Source organism: Vanessa tameamea, chromosome 30, assembly GCF_037043105.1.
Source record: "Vanessa tameamea isolate UH-Manoa-2023 chromosome 30, ilVanTame1 primary haplotype, whole genome shotgun sequence".
NCBI lineage: Eukaryota > Metazoa > Arthropoda > Insecta > Lepidoptera > Nymphalidae > Vanessa > Vanessa tameamea.
In genome coordinates, this window is record NC_087338.1 from 3,570,038 (window position 1) to 3,585,735 (window position 15,698).

General features: G+C 35.9%; 1 protein-coding gene across 2 annotated transcripts in view; it reads left to right on the plus strand.

Annotated features, from left to right (window-relative positions):
- Positions 1 to 14,983, plus strand: part of LOC113391686 (P protein-like) — a 62,517-nt gene extending 47,534 nt beyond the window's left edge. The window contains exons 8-21 of one of the 2 annotated variants that reach the window (XM_026627737.2): positions 2,245 to 2,437; positions 3,178 to 3,326; positions 3,968 to 4,171; positions 7,484 to 7,599; positions 7,984 to 8,122; positions 8,595 to 8,730; positions 9,132 to 9,229; positions 9,902 to 10,003; positions 10,534 to 10,627; positions 11,390 to 11,532; positions 12,085 to 12,195; positions 12,452 to 12,593; positions 13,090 to 13,419; positions 13,461 to 14,983. In XM_026627737.2, the coding sequence (XP_026483522.1) occupies positions 2,245 to 2,437; positions 3,178 to 3,326; positions 3,968 to 4,171; positions 7,484 to 7,599; positions 7,984 to 8,122; positions 8,595 to 8,730; positions 9,132 to 9,229; positions 9,902 to 10,003; positions 10,534 to 10,627; positions 11,390 to 11,532; positions 12,085 to 12,195; positions 12,452 to 12,593; positions 13,090 to 13,268 (1,806 nt within the window). In that variant the 3' untranslated portion in view covers positions 13,269 to 13,419; positions 13,461 to 14,983. The remainder of the gene's footprint in view (positions 1 to 2,244; positions 2,438 to 3,177; positions 3,327 to 3,967; positions 4,172 to 7,483; positions 7,600 to 7,983; positions 8,123 to 8,594; positions 8,731 to 9,131; positions 9,230 to 9,901; positions 10,004 to 10,533; positions 10,628 to 11,389; positions 11,533 to 12,084; positions 12,196 to 12,451; positions 12,594 to 13,089; positions 13,420 to 13,460) is intronic. The other variant, XM_026627739.2, reaches the window with a different exon arrangement.
- Positions 14,984 to 15,698: the final 715 nt, after the last annotated feature.

Here is a 15,698-nt window from a genome sequence, read left to right on the forward strand (position 1 = left end):
TTTTCTGTTTCCCATCACTAGCCCGTCTGTCAAAAAGATCAAGCTGACTTGAACAGGGTATAATTATATTATACGACTGTGCGTATACTTAGTTGCCAAAACTTGTCCATATTTTCGACGCGTTCTCAACTTTAACAGTCTATCTAGACTCGTATATATTCAGTACCATATCTGTTCCTTCATTTGTACGTTTATTGAGCCTTAAGAACAGTAAAAGTGCAAGCTGTGTTTCTGCTCACTGAATGCTAAACACAGGTCACGATTTCAGTTACTTCGAACAAATGTTACATTGTAGGCAAGTCGTGTATGTCTGTTACTATCAAAATCATTAATATTTATTGCAAATGTGATGAGATAGTCCAGTGGTTATATAATATGCATCTTTTAGTAGATTGCGGCTTCAAATTCAGGACACCAATGATTTTTATGTCTGTTTGTGTTTATGATTAATCGTATGAAGAACTGGTGCATGTTTGTGCGCCAAAAGGAGCTCCTTAGACAACCGGTGGCCTATTAACAGCAACTCCGACTGTATATCTGGTTATTTGTCTGTACGCTTTCACAGTTGCACCCGAATCTGATGATATTTGGTGTGAACATGGCCAGATCTGCCATATGGCTTTTTGGGCTTTAGCCCAGGGTCCCTTGGATCATTGGGCCCCCAGCTAAACCAAGTCAAGGTCAAAAATAGACAATAATGCGAAAGAATTACCTAATTTTATTAAATTAAATAGATCGTATGGTTTGCAGCCCTGCAATCAATCAAACCCATTCAATTCATTTAATTCAAATCTACATTCAGGTGTGTCTTATGTAGGCCCCTAAGTGGTATTATCCCGGGGCAGGGCAGGGCAGGCCCTAAACTCACGGTCCGGCCCTGGGTGTGAAGCAAGCTTGAACACCAAATAAGGACATAGGCTACTGTTATATTCCTAAAACCTAAGACCGATTCGAACCCTAACACGGCCGAAAACTTGTGATTTATGATTCAAAGATTGATTTGATTGTTTGAATATGTGTGTTAAACGATATCTTAGGAAACCCAGAGGCAGTTTTAGTTAGAACCGTTTTCGATTTGATGAGCAAACTCACTTTTTGCAAACGAAACTAACTTTTTTATAATATGAATCAGTATTTTGTTCCTTATTCGCGCAAAGACGAAACCATTGATATGCTATTTCACATTTATCATAATCATGTTCTAGTAGACATATACTATGTTATACGTTTATATGTTGCTTATATTTTGAGATATAACTCACAAAGCCAAAGGCTTACTTTCAGTTAAATCATGTAACGTGACGATTCAAAAGTAAGGTAAAAAGTAAAATAGTAAGATATTTAATATTTTGACTTTGATTACGAACTCGAACCGTTCAAATGATGAATTATTCATAGCATTGCAATAGTTACAAATAAATTCACATAAAACGCTCGTACAGTCATAAAACGTTTGATAGCTGAAGAGGAACAATAGTGTTTACAAACAGACATACATGTTCATAAATATTTATGATTGCATTGTTATCATGTAACGTGTTGACTGAGAAGATTTGAAGGGAAGTTCCAACATACATTTTTTTTATAAATATATTAATTTATATATATGTATACAGCGAAACAAGGGGCATCCCCCCGTTGGGTTCTTTCTTGATATGGAGAAGGCCTTCGATCGGGTGTGGCGTGCCGGACTCCTGGCTAAGCTCTTGAATACCACGGTGCCTTTCGCGATTGTACTAATAGTGTCCTGGAAGACCAAAGCGCTAAAGTCGTTGGTCCTGTGTCTGAACTCTTTCTGGTGGTGTCAAATTAGCCGTCCCATTGGCTTATGAGAATTAGTGTTCTTAGATAAAGATTGTCCACGTACGTTTGTACAGAATTTTTTGTCATCCGATTTTTTTTGTTTGATAGAGAGATGTTTTTTTTAATAAAAAAAGTCGAAAAATTCATATAACTACACTATTTTTACATTAGCAGCCTGTAAATTTCCCACTGCTGCTGAAATAATTATAGTCACTCGTCCAAACAAATATTTTGAAAGCGAAAGTGAATTTGATTATTTGTTTGTTTGGTACGTTTTAACGTCTTAACTAATTAACCGATAATCATGAAATTTTGCATACACGATCTCACAGTACAGAAAATGTATCCCCCTCTCACAAGCGGGCCATACCGCGGCGAGAAACAAGTATAACATACAAAAAGACCAATACTATATAAAAAAATGTTTTCCAATAATTCCAGGATTCTTCGCCATGGATCATCCAACTCCAACCCGATGACGTCATAGACTTCTCGCCCAGTGCATCCGATTCGAAGACGCTAAGAATCGATAAAAATCACATACCGAATAAACATAACCCAGTGACGTTTAACGGGGGAAATTCTAGCCGCATCGATACTGCGAATAATATTTCAGCGATAAACTATAACAATGGTTAGTTATTAATTGTTTAAATATATAATATTATTGGGGTAACATGGGATACGATGGGATAGACTTGGACATAATGGTATAGATTGGTATATACTACTAGGAAATACTCTTTTAGCTTTACCAATTAATAAATTTAAATCTTATTTGAAAAATGATTGTATAGATAATAAAATACTGGAGGTATGATTATAATATCATTTAATTACAGTGCCAATGGCAATAGGTATCGTTGGTGACCACTTACCAAGAGATACCATAAGAATTTTCGAAAAAATAAAAGAGTTACATTTGCTATTAAATAAAAACTTGTCAACAATTTATTCAGAGTGGTGTCTGTCGTTTTTGTATACGGAGATGGACAAAGTCTTCAGATTGTCGAAACGATTATGAACTTGGCTCTCATATAAATACAATAATATAATAAATAGATTAATATAAATAGGACTATCAACAATCGCTATGTGACTTTATGTAAGCCAAAAGGGATGTTCTCGCCGGTCCAAATGCTGTAATGCTCCAACTCGCAAGTGCTGTGGATCCCCAGTTATTTGCGGCGCCCAAAGGCCTCAGAGAATTAATGTCTACTAAATTCGACTGAAATCTCGAATCAATTTTGTACTATATCGAATAGGACTTAAGGACTAATGTTACAAAACTTAGTACCTAAATAGACAAATATTATGTAATACTTAAAAGAGCCGTTAATAGAAATAAAGGTCGTCATTATTATTTTTTTCCAGAGAGTTCCATATCGTTACGTATTAGTACGACCAGCAACAGAACCGTACCGCTGACTGTCAGTTACCAGCTCAACCCGTTATCTGAGGAGGACGGTATCATCTACGCGAGCATCTTGCTCTGCGTACTGTACATTTTAATCATCTTCGAGGTAATTATTAAGCATTTAGTTAATTGATAATCATGTCATCGAGGCTGTTTTTTTCCAATACAGTAAATCTCAAGAGAGACAAAGACGGCATAAGTTAACTCTCTTTTTCCTAACTCACATCATCAGACAAATCTGATACTATCGGAAAGAGTTCAGACTCAAGAGTGAGGATCAATAGCTTTACGTGCGTCCGAAAGAGTTCCAGACTTCAGTGGTTCTTGACAGAATAACCCACTTTGTCTGATTCGGGGTTGGAGCCCAGGAACCCTGAATCTATACTAAACTGATTTGACTCACTGCCATTAATACTTACAAAAGTATTTTTGGAAGTAAACATGATAAATTGTCATGAAAACGGAAAGTCAACTGATTGTTAATGTCCCAGCGCTGGGCTAAGCCTCTCTCTTTGAGAAGGTTTTATTCTACACTGCTCAAATGGCTGCTGGTGGATTCTTGGGAGATTGTCATCCGAACATGATTTCCTCACTATGTCATGAATCATAAATTAAGCACAAAAATTATCAGGTTTGGGCTTGAACCCGCAATCTTAGGTTAAGAGTCAAGTGCACCCAATTGGATCTCAGCTTAATTTGCCAGAGTTTAAGATATTATCAATTACCATAGTCTTTGATCTCCAACAGATAGTAAATAGAACCATAGCAGCTATTCTGTCATCGTCCCTGGGAGTGGCGGTGCTGGCCCTCAGCGGCGTCAGACCCTCACTACCAGAACTCGTCTCCTGGCTGGATATGGAGACTTTGCTCCTGCTGTTCAGCATGATGATTCTGGTTGCCATATTGGCGGAAACCGGTCTTTTTGATTATTTAGCTGTTGTGGCTTTTGAGGTAAGGGTTATATTGTATTTCTTCTATGATTTTCTAAACCTGCGTTCTGTGTATGCCCAAAATGGTTGCCAGTCCAAATTATGCTCGAATATAACCATTTATGCAGACCCTTATTATACGTATACGAAACCGGGATGAGCTGTTAGTATGTGGTGAAAATAAAAGCTTGATAAATTTATATAAAACACAATTAAAATTGTTAAAATATGTTACGGTTTTAATATTACAGAGATAATTACACATTTATCAATATTGTTATATACTTTTTTGTGCTAGTATTTAAAATGTTAGGTACATTTTAGTTATTTAATATGAACATTTTATTAAATAAAAATGATACTTGCGTCGTGTCTGGTCTACGTCAGACTGGGCATCGGGAGCATCATCTAACTGGTCGCTTTGTTTTGACCTAGGACGTCAAGATCTCATAGGCCTAGACAGATGTAAGTGCGTGGTGTCTAACTTGGGTGGTGGTATCGTCCTGGGGTTGCCATATCCGTTAGTCATACAAATCGTCGTTATCTATGCCTGCGTTAGGGCAAGTCGGTAACCGCAAGGGTCACGAGGTTTTGTGGACGTACGCCCTAAAGTAGAACTCGCGAGGCGGAACTGTAGACGAACTCTACTCTCTGGTTGACTTGGCGTCACGATGTAGAACATCGTTCCTGACCACGGAATAGAAAAAACCAATAACCTAAAATTACACAATAAGACTATATTGCATATGTAACCTATATATAACGTCCACGTAATCGAGTTTGCTATTGAAAAATTTTATATTATTTAGTAGAGGTTAAGGAACCCAGTAAAAGTTTATAATTCTAGTACATATTTACTGAAAAATATCAAATTAAAAATTCCATATTTAAATAGCGCGCGAAAACGCTACTTTGACAATATGGCGCTGCAATGGGGTCGGTGACGTCACTTCCCTGTATTGTAATCTGTGCCACATATAATCCACATACAGTAGGCAAACGAGGTTAATAAGCAAGTGACGTCATCATAAGCCCGACCAATCGGGAGCGTTTTGTATCACGTGAAAAACGTTTAAAGAAATGCATTTTAATTTATGGATTTTTGAATAAATTGATTATTATTTTCGACTTTCATTAATAAATAACAATTTTTAAACTCATAATATATACTGATTACAATAAATTACACTTTATTTATTTAGCTATTTATTTAGCCTATTGTGTACTGCAGTACTTACTAGCGGTGACAGGTGCCACGCGGCTATTGGATTATTTCTATTCCGTATTCCTGACATATCTTAGAGCTCCTGTAAGATGCAATAATAGTTCTGCTGAAGCTTGGAGCGTGTGATATTTATTATTAAGCAATTTTTAATACGTCTGCTCGATGATAGATGTCGCTAATAGTTTGTTGCATCGCGCTATCGAAGTGTTCCCGTGACTAGATTTCTATTATGACCCTCTGTAACAATTATGCAAGTTTCATGCTATCCACCAATAGATGTCGTTGTATGGCGTATGTTCCTTACCTAGTGACTGTAAAGGGACAATGTAGGGTAACTACTACCAAGTTTTGTCTGCTGACATCATTGTAGATACGTCACAAGAATACAATAAGTTTTTTTTATATAATAGCATAACCTTATTTTTATATTGTAATACTTTTTTTTAAACGTGACCATCAAGAATACAACAGATGTTTTCAAGGTAATTATTTATCATAAATACAATAATACATTTCATGAGGCATTGTGTCTTGAACGATTTATAGATTTTTACCGTTTTTGTAATAAAAAATAGTAAATCTGAAGATATGAAAAAATACGCTTGATATTTAATAAATGAATCTACTTACGCCATCTAGTGATGACTAGTATAACTATTTAAAATTATTTTTAGTTTAACTAGAAACAAAATCTATTACTATTTTGTGTTAATTATTTACTTTTAGAAAAAAAATTGGTCCTCCTAAACTTGCCGTTCGTGTCATGTGCAATATAAAAAATATTATTAAACTTAAAAAAAAGTTAATAGCTAAATAAAAAAAATATATTATGTTATATATTAAGTAATTGATTCTCGATATTTTCATTATAATTATTGTAATAAATAATATATATTTTTTTATTAATAAACACATACTCATAGACACTCTGACACTCAAAGAAAACACGAACTCTGTCGCCGAAAGATCTAATTTTTTATTTGAGTACTTCTTCTTTTCTATTCTTCAATTCTAAATTCGAATTTAAGAAAACAAAAATAAATAACTCACTTTATCATTTATTTTATTTACTAAGACCTAAAAAAAATAATTTTAATAACGTACACAAAAAGTTACAACAATTAAAATGTAGATGGCGTTAGTTGTATTTTAAATCGCGCTATCGTTTGGTACGAATCCATCCATATAGTGTCTGCGACCCGTCGTATCTGTCCTCACGATTAAGTTTTCCTTCACCGCAGAGTACGGTATTTTATACCGATAGAATTTTTGATCGTCTAGTACTGAAAAGTACGAAGACGTCTTTAATGAAATTGTGCTCCTGACCTCCATAACTATCGAATTATCGATATATACCTGACATACCTGTAACCGAATAATCGATATATTTACAGCAGCGTTGTAGAACTATCGATAGTTGACCTCGAAAACTATTCAGGATATCGATAGTATCGTATTGATCAATACTATCGATACTATATATAGTATCAATAGTATTGCTCATGGGAAGCTATCGATAGTATCGCTTTCACTTTAACTATCGATAGTCTGTCGATAGTCTATTGATAGTTGACTATCGATATGCAACACTAATTTACAGTAACATTGATCTCTTTGATAAATTCAGTGATAATCATTGTATGGGCACAAGAAGTAAGGATAAGCTTATACCACCAAGTTTCCGACTCTGCAAAGTCAATAAATCCTTCTTGGAACAAGGTTTCCGTTTTTATAATAAAATTTTACTTTTCTGATGCATAAATTCAATTGTAAAAAAATACATTAATAAAAAAAGCGTATTATTCGATACAAGATTATATAGATGATAAAAAAGCGTGGAGCTTATACTTGTTGACTTCCAGGCAGGATATATCATATACATATACTGTATTTAACTAACATAACTTTGTATTTCAAATGTTGAAAAAGAGTAACTACGGAGTTTTTTGCCGGTTCTTCTCGGTAGAATCTGCATTCCGAACCGGTGGTAGCTTCACTTAATATAGTTTGTAAAATGACGATTCAAAAGTGTACTGTATCAAATACTGGTATCAAAACCGTTATAAGTTTGTAGAAATGACGCTCTGATCAGCCATTAAAATATTTCAGTTGACCGGCGGTCGAACCTGGCCGCTCATCAACACACTGTGCTTCTTCACGGCTATCTTCTCAACATTCCTGGACAATGTTACCACTGTTCTACTGATGACACCAGTCACTATAAGGTCAGTTATAAACTCGTCAGTGTATTGCCTATAGGTAGGTTACACGTAACCTTACACATAACCTTTTTATTTCAAATGTTGGAAAATCTTACCGGTTCTTCTCGGTAGAATCTACTTTCCGAACCGGCTGTAGCTTTACATCAAACGTAAACGTAACTGTTCTGTAAAATGACGATTCAAAAGTGCTTGTCCTAATAGATATATTTTAATTCAAGTAGATATATTTTAATTTTTAACTAATTACATGATAATAATTTAGCCTTTGGGTAGTTTTACAATCCTAATAAATTATTGGTGAAGAGGTAAACCCAGAATCGTTTTACTACGCTCCGGAATTGATAAGGCGTTGGAAGTAAGTTTGTTTATGTGATTCTATTTTCACAGATTATGTGAAGTGATGCAGCTAAACCCTGTACCAGTTCTGATGTCCATGGTGATCTTCAGTAACGTGGGTGGAGCGGCCACACCCGTTGGGGATCCTCCCAATGTGATCATAGCTAGCCATCCGTCTGTACTACATGCGGTAAGAATATATAATACTTGGTGGTAGGGCTTTGCGCAAGCCTGTCTGGGTACCACCCACTCATTAGATATTCTAGCAAATAACAGTACTTAGTATTGTTATGTTCCGGTTTAAAGGGTGATCCGGTCAGTGTAACTACTGGCACAAGGGACATAACATCTTAGCTCACAAGGTTGGTTGGCCATATATATTAGTATTTATAATATAACTCTGTTCATCATAACTACCAATTCCCATTTTTTTATTCACAATGTTCCGATAACAGCTTAGTCGACGTTCAAAACGCAATATATTTGAAAATCCTTAGTAAATATCATAGACCAATAATTTATCTGGTATATTCTATGCCGGATGTTTTTAATTTGACCTCTTGTGTTTGGAAAAGACTATATATATATATAATTGTAAAATTCATTTTGATAAAAAAAAAACCCGCTGTCAATGAAGATTTAGAATTGTACTCTATTTTCAGAACATAAACTTCACGTCATTTACTCTCCACATGGGTGTCGGGATCCTGCTCGTTTGCGTGCAAACATACATACAACTGCGCTTCATGTTCCGCGACATGAACAAATTGAGACATAGTGTGCCAAGGGATATCGTGGGTGAGTTAAAAATATGTGCTATGTCGATTTTGATAGAACTTTATCATGGATACAAGAGGATATTATATATCCTCTTGTATCCATGATAAGGTTACCAAATTCAGGCAAACAGTAGACATTTTTACACGTGTGTTTCCACTAACGACGTAGTGGATCACCTTGAAGCATGGTGGATAAATCTTCAAACCTTTTTATTAAGAAGACGGAAGACCTTTGACTAGCAGAGGTACATAAATTCAAGTTCGAAGAGTTAATTTGTAGGATAAAAAACCTTTGACCAGAGACTTTGCAAATATGCAAAAAATTATGTATGACTTCATTTGTAAGACAAAAAGTAAATAATATTCTAAATCCCATGCGACACGTTTTTTCTGTTTTATATGAGAGTATCTAAATTACAGAGATGCGTCAAGAGATAGGAGTCTGGAAGAGAGCCGCAGCATCCCTCTCCTCTTATTCAAGAGACGAAGACATTGTGAGGAGAGCGCTTGAGAAAAAGGTACCAAATACCAAACATTTTTTTTACTATATTTGAAAAACCGGCTGACATAGTCCTGCCTAACTTTTTATATGTTGAAGAATAATTGGAGAAATTGCAAATATCCCAATTCGTTAAAGACAATTATAACAGCCAATCAAAGTTCATAATGTGATTGATACTTGCTTAAGATAAATCTGATCCTTGCAATCCTAAATATAGGTCGGACGATTTTGAAAACCTACCTTAAATTCCAATTATTCATTTCTTTGCAACTGTCCTAAGATTTCCGCAATTGTCCTAAGATTTTCCTACGACTTATATCGAAGTATCACTTATCGTGGCGCGGTAATTGGTGTGTTGCAACAAAATGGTTACCATAAACCTTCTCCAAGGAACACGGAAACCATTGGGATATAACTAATAAAGGGTCAGCAAATTTCTTCTACTAGATCTACAGATGTTAATACCGAATAGGTAAAAAAAATCAGTGAATTGCCCGGGTAATTGGGAAAACCTCGTTGCCCATACCCGGATAAATACATATACGTGTTAACTTTCAGGATCGATCGAATGGAAAATATTTTTTTAATTTAAATAGTGTCAATAATCTCAAACAGATCTCTCCCAAACATATCAACAATATACATAACTAAAACTCAATTCGTTTCATTTAACGGTTGCTTGTTTCAGGTGCAGAGACTGCAGACCACGCTCCTGAAACGAGAGGCAGGCAGTGGGAAGTCCAAGTCCGACCCGCTTTTCTCTTCAACGCTCGCTCAAATGAAACAAAAGGTTCGTTCAATAGACAAACCCATTTTAAATCTGTGCTGAATGCCTGACTCTTAATCGATACCTCAGGATCTGCATGTGCTTAATATATTTTGTCTTCATTGTGAGGAAACCTACATGTCTGTCTGTTTAAAATCCTACCACATATGTATTCGTTGACGATTGGGATAGCGTGGTGTTATAAATTCCAAATATATAAAAATAATCCAACATTTAAAATTTGTTCTCTTAGGATGAGATTAATAAGTGTTCTTATTTAATTCTACTTCATTTACAAACTCTGTAATTAAATTAAAGAGTGACTACTGAGTTTTTGAAACTCAGAAACAAAAAATATTCAAAAGCACCTACATGAACCTCTGAATGAACTATACTAATATTATAAAAAGGTATAATTTGTTTGTTTGTATGTAGGAAGAACTCTTGAACGAATTGCCCAATTGTAAAAATGTTTTCTCTGGAACAGATCCACATTCCTGAGTGCTATAGGGTATCAATTAAGTTTATACTGATTTTGGGTTTTCGATTTCCAGTACCGCATCAGAGATATGCAGCTGTTGGTGAAGTCCACGATCTGCGTGACGTTCGTTGTTGTCGTGTTCTTCCTGCACGCCATACCTGAACTACGTAAGTATAACCTTCGAATAACTTTCACTCTGTGATGCGATACAGAGTGCTTGAGTGCATAGACTTTGACAATCTCGCCCTAATTTGTTCTTTATTTTTATATGTATATTAAAATGTCGTATTGAAGTTTTAGTGTAAGATTTCAGACCTATAGTGGTATAAACTTTTGGTGCACTTGATGTGATCTGACTTTTGTTTAAAAAACGAATTCAGCGTATATTGTGAACTTGATCCCAGCCAACCTGTAACGTTACAATTTAGGATTATTTTTTTTATCAAAATCGTATAAAGAAGTAGCATAAGTCTTGAGCACAACCTCGACCTGCGCAGTGGTACAGTTTTAGGTCGTTTTGGAGGAACGAAGGAGTTGGCGGTGCCGACTGCACGCGATTGGTCCGTCCGCCGAAAAAAGTCTATTGGTTATAGGTATACCCGTCGTCTATTGGTTTCTCAATTGTCATTTGGCAGAAAGTCTACATGCACAAACTTGTCCCCACTACTGCCCACGACCCGTGCCGGCTGTCAAACCATGTATTAACATACTTAAACCCTTTTATTTAATGCAATTTTTATTAGTAAGCCTCATAAGTAAAATTTTGTAAGCATTGGTTCAGATCTGATGACAATACATTTTTATGGTGAACATGACCTGATTCTACACTCGGGAACTCCTCACATTCAATGGGACAGACACGAAATTATGTATATTATAAAAGCTTGTTTTCTGATATAGGTTTTACATTGAATTTATTATGTAAACAGAGGGATTATCGTTGGGTTGGACGGCGTTACTCGGAGCCATACTTCTGCTACTTCTGGCTGAGAGGGAAGACCTGGAACCGGTGCTAGCTAGAGTGGAGTGGTCTACCTTATTATTCTTTGCAGCCTTATTTGTTTTAATGGAGGTAACTTTTGTTTTCTTATACATCAATCATGTAAGCATTATTTAAGTTAAGTCTATGCAATTGTGCTTAAAATCTTTGATAAAGCGTGGCTTAAAGCGTGGTTATAGGACTGCCTCGTTTGTTCATTGACTAGAAACTCCGAGGTTCTTGGTCCAAACCGTAGGTCGTGCCGGCAAAAAATATTGGTTTATCTGTCGAAAAATTGTCAATAACAGCTCCGAGTCTGTTATTCGGAATTGTGTGCATCCCGTGCCTCGGAAACACGTTAAGACGTCGGTCCTACGCATGAACTCTCTCGTGTCGGTTTTGCCGTCCCATCGGATTATCAGAGCGGGGGGTATGGAATGCGACGGAATGCACCTGTGTAGTTGTTTAGTCTCCGTTGAGATTGCCGTGACCGAAATCGGTCACTTATTAGCTCAGAACAATGTATCTTCCTTTTCATATCATATCTAAGTGAAATACATCAAAACAAAACTTTATAGATTAAGCACACGAATTCTACACAAACACACACAAACAAATTATGTTTTACCTTGATGTAATTTTCAGGTTTTATCAAAATTAGGCTTAATAGCCTGGATAGGCAGCCTAACGGAATCACTCATATTGAAAGTCGGTGAGGAATCAAGACTGTCTGTTGCGATAATGCTTATATTATGGGTAAGTCATGTTTGTACAACTATATGCTTAGGAAGTTAAATAACGCAACGCTCCAGTCGTGTCGTCCGCTCGGTGCAAGCTCGGGCGGCAGTATGGCCGCCGCCCGCTCCGCTGCCGGGCGTGACTGCACTGTGACGTCACGCATTTGCAAGGGGGACTCGATACCCCGACAGACAATAATGCTTATTCCTACATTCATACATAATGTCAATTGAATAATATCCGTATGAAAATAATCCAAACGAGATGTTTGCAGGTGTCGGGACTGGCGTCGGCGTTCGTGGACAACATCCCGCTGACGACGATGATGGTGCGCGTGGTGGGCGCGCTGGCGAGCTCGCTGGCGCTGCCGCTGCCGCCGCTGGCCTGGGCGCTCAGCTTCGGCGCCTGCCTCGGAGGTAACTATCCGACCCGAGCACGCATTTCTCAAAAACTACTCCCTTACTCGCTGAAATTTCAAATTTGCATTGATATAGGATAATATTTAAAAAATACTACCGATAAAAATTACCATGTTTTTGTATAATTTTTGTTGACAAACTAAGAAATGGGCCACCTGGCGGTAAGGGTCACCACCGCACCACCACTGGTACTGGCACTGTATGAAATATTAACCATCCCTTACATGAGGGCCATTTGCCAGTCTTTCTACCTAAAACGTCAGTTGTGTCATGTTTAATTATTCTTCCGAAAGTCGAGACGCCCTCTAAAATCTTTTCTGAGAAACCGGTTATAACCGGCTAAATTAAATTCTATCACGTATTCACCAAACCGGCTAGAGCAGCCTTTGCTAAATTGTGGGACGTATACATGATGCTAATTTTAAATTTTATATAACTACACAGCTTTACATTCGAAAAAATCCGACCTCAAATTGTACAATTACTGTTGTAGGCAACGGAACACTAATCGGCGCGAGCGCCAACGTCGTGTGCGCGGGCGTCGCGGAGCAGCACGGCTACCGGTTCACCTTCATGGAGTTCCTCAAAATCGGGTTCCCCATCATGATCGGGAACCTCATCGTCGCCTCCATATACCTCTTGATATGTCACAGTCTTTTCACTTGGCATTGAAACTCTACCTTTTTACAGATTCGAATGCAATTTTTGCCAGCGACTTATCTGTTCTGCGGCAGCGTCACCGTCGTCGAATTGAGTGTTACCATTTAAATAAATTTACCAAAATATTTTGGTAATCATGGTATAGTTTCGATTTAAGTTTTATGTCACGTCAAGGCAGTATTGTGATTCAATATTAATTTTTAGAATTCCTGATGTCGCTTTCAGTATCACTTAACTGGAAGATAGTGTGCATCAAAATTTACATCGTTTTTTGTTCATAGATAGTATTTTTGATCAAGACACTGAAAATTGGAAACACTGGACGCTAGGCAATTTGACAGCGGAACGATAATTCAAAATGGCGTTAGTTCTCCATTTGCCGCCAGAACCGATAAGTCTGTGGCGCTATAATTCATTACCTATTTGTCAGATGTCAAAAAACATTATTTTAAACATGGCGTCTGTTTTATTTTATATTATGATTAGTCAATTTTAAATCCATGGATATCAATGACATCACAAATAATAATATTCAAATATAACTCTTATATGATAGTATTATCTGTTCCAAACGTACTGTATGTTTTAATTTTATGTTTTACGAAATAATTGTAATAATTTTTACTATTTAATATTGATATGGGAACACCACTTTTATAGCAACTGTAGTTGCCGTTGCTTAACCGACACAGTATTTATTATTACTTTTAGTTCCTCCATTTGTTTAGGTACTTATTTTTTTTTATTAGATAACTAAATATTTTAAATTAATTTTAGTTTTAAAAGCAAAATATTTATTTCAATGTAAAAATGGGCCTAAAACTTAAAAGGTATTTTAATCAAGTATTGTTTTAGTTGCGTTAAGTCACACGACAAAATATTTTAGTACAGTCAGCCTCAAATACATTAAAGGCTATTAGTTAATTTTTTAATATTTATAAGGGCGTGATAATATTAATTTCCAAAACATTGCAATATATTACGTATATATTAATTAGAGAAATTAACTATTTTACATCACAATGGTGCTTAAAATTTGAATACGGACATCTAGAACAAGATATACACGAGATGCCTTCAAAATAATATTTTATGCAAGAAAACAATAGGAACTACTACAGTTTCAACATTAAACTATTGTTTGAATATAAATTAACTTTCGTTGTAAATTTGTATTGTTAAATGTGTCATTATTTTGGTCAAATTGAATATAATATTTTAGAATTAGTCATTTGACAGTATACAAGCTGCCCAAAAAGGTTTAGTTTATAACATTTAATAAAACGTTACCTCAGCAGCTGTTACAGAATTCTGTTCTAATTTGGCTTATTTAAATCATCACGAGTTGTCTGTCTGTATTAACTCAAGTCCGATTTGTGGCCTACAGCGCTCCTGGCGGATAATAATTAAAGAACTTAATTTGACTTAAAATCACATTTTTTTTTTACAATAATATTTTATGGTTATGAAAAACAAAACGATTATATTTGCTATTTTTGAGGCTGACTGTACACGATAAGTGATTCCATCACACTTTTAAACGTATTTGAACTATGTATTATATTTTATCAATTGATGTAGTATTATTATCATAAAAACAATGTTTTAATGAAATCGATATAATTTTATATAAAAATAAATGTTGACTAAATCAATTTTAGTTAACTAAATTTATCACAATTCTTATTATTGTTGTAATAAATTGTTGTATGAAATAAATATATTCTTTGAATAAATCAAAGTTTTAATGGTATATACCTTGTGCCTATGGTTAAACTGGCTCACTCGACCTTCAAACTGAAACACAACATTCGTAAGTATATACAGCTAATATTTTATTAACAACTGGCGACCCGTCCCGTCGCACGAGTGCAATGCTGATACTAAATATACTACAGAATATCTTACAACGTTTACAGTATTTCAGTCTAAGAGATAGACCTATACATCGTGGACTTTTTTGAAGACCTTTATAAGGTGTATAATACTGTAGTCAGTAGTACATTATTTTGATCTTTCTCGTAGGGTTCAGTCTGCGTTTGCAATGTAATCCCCAAAAATGTGTTTATTTACGACATCACTTCAGAAACCTCTAAAACTATCAGTGTTTATCTACTATATTGTGCATTTTTAGATTACATTAGCAACCTGTAAATTTCCCACTACTGGGCTAAGGCCTCCTCTGCCTTTGAGGAGAAGGTTCGAAGCATATTCCACCACGCTGCTCCAATGCGGGTTGGTGGAATACACATGTGGCAGAATTTCGTTGAAATTAGACACATGCAGGTTTCCTCACGATGTTTTCCTTCACCGAGATGAATTATAAACACAAATTAAGCACATGAAAATTCAGTGGTGTCTGTCTGGGTTTGAACCCGAAATCATTGATTAAGATACACGCGTTCTAGCCACTGGGCCATCTCGGCTCTAAATTTATTGTGT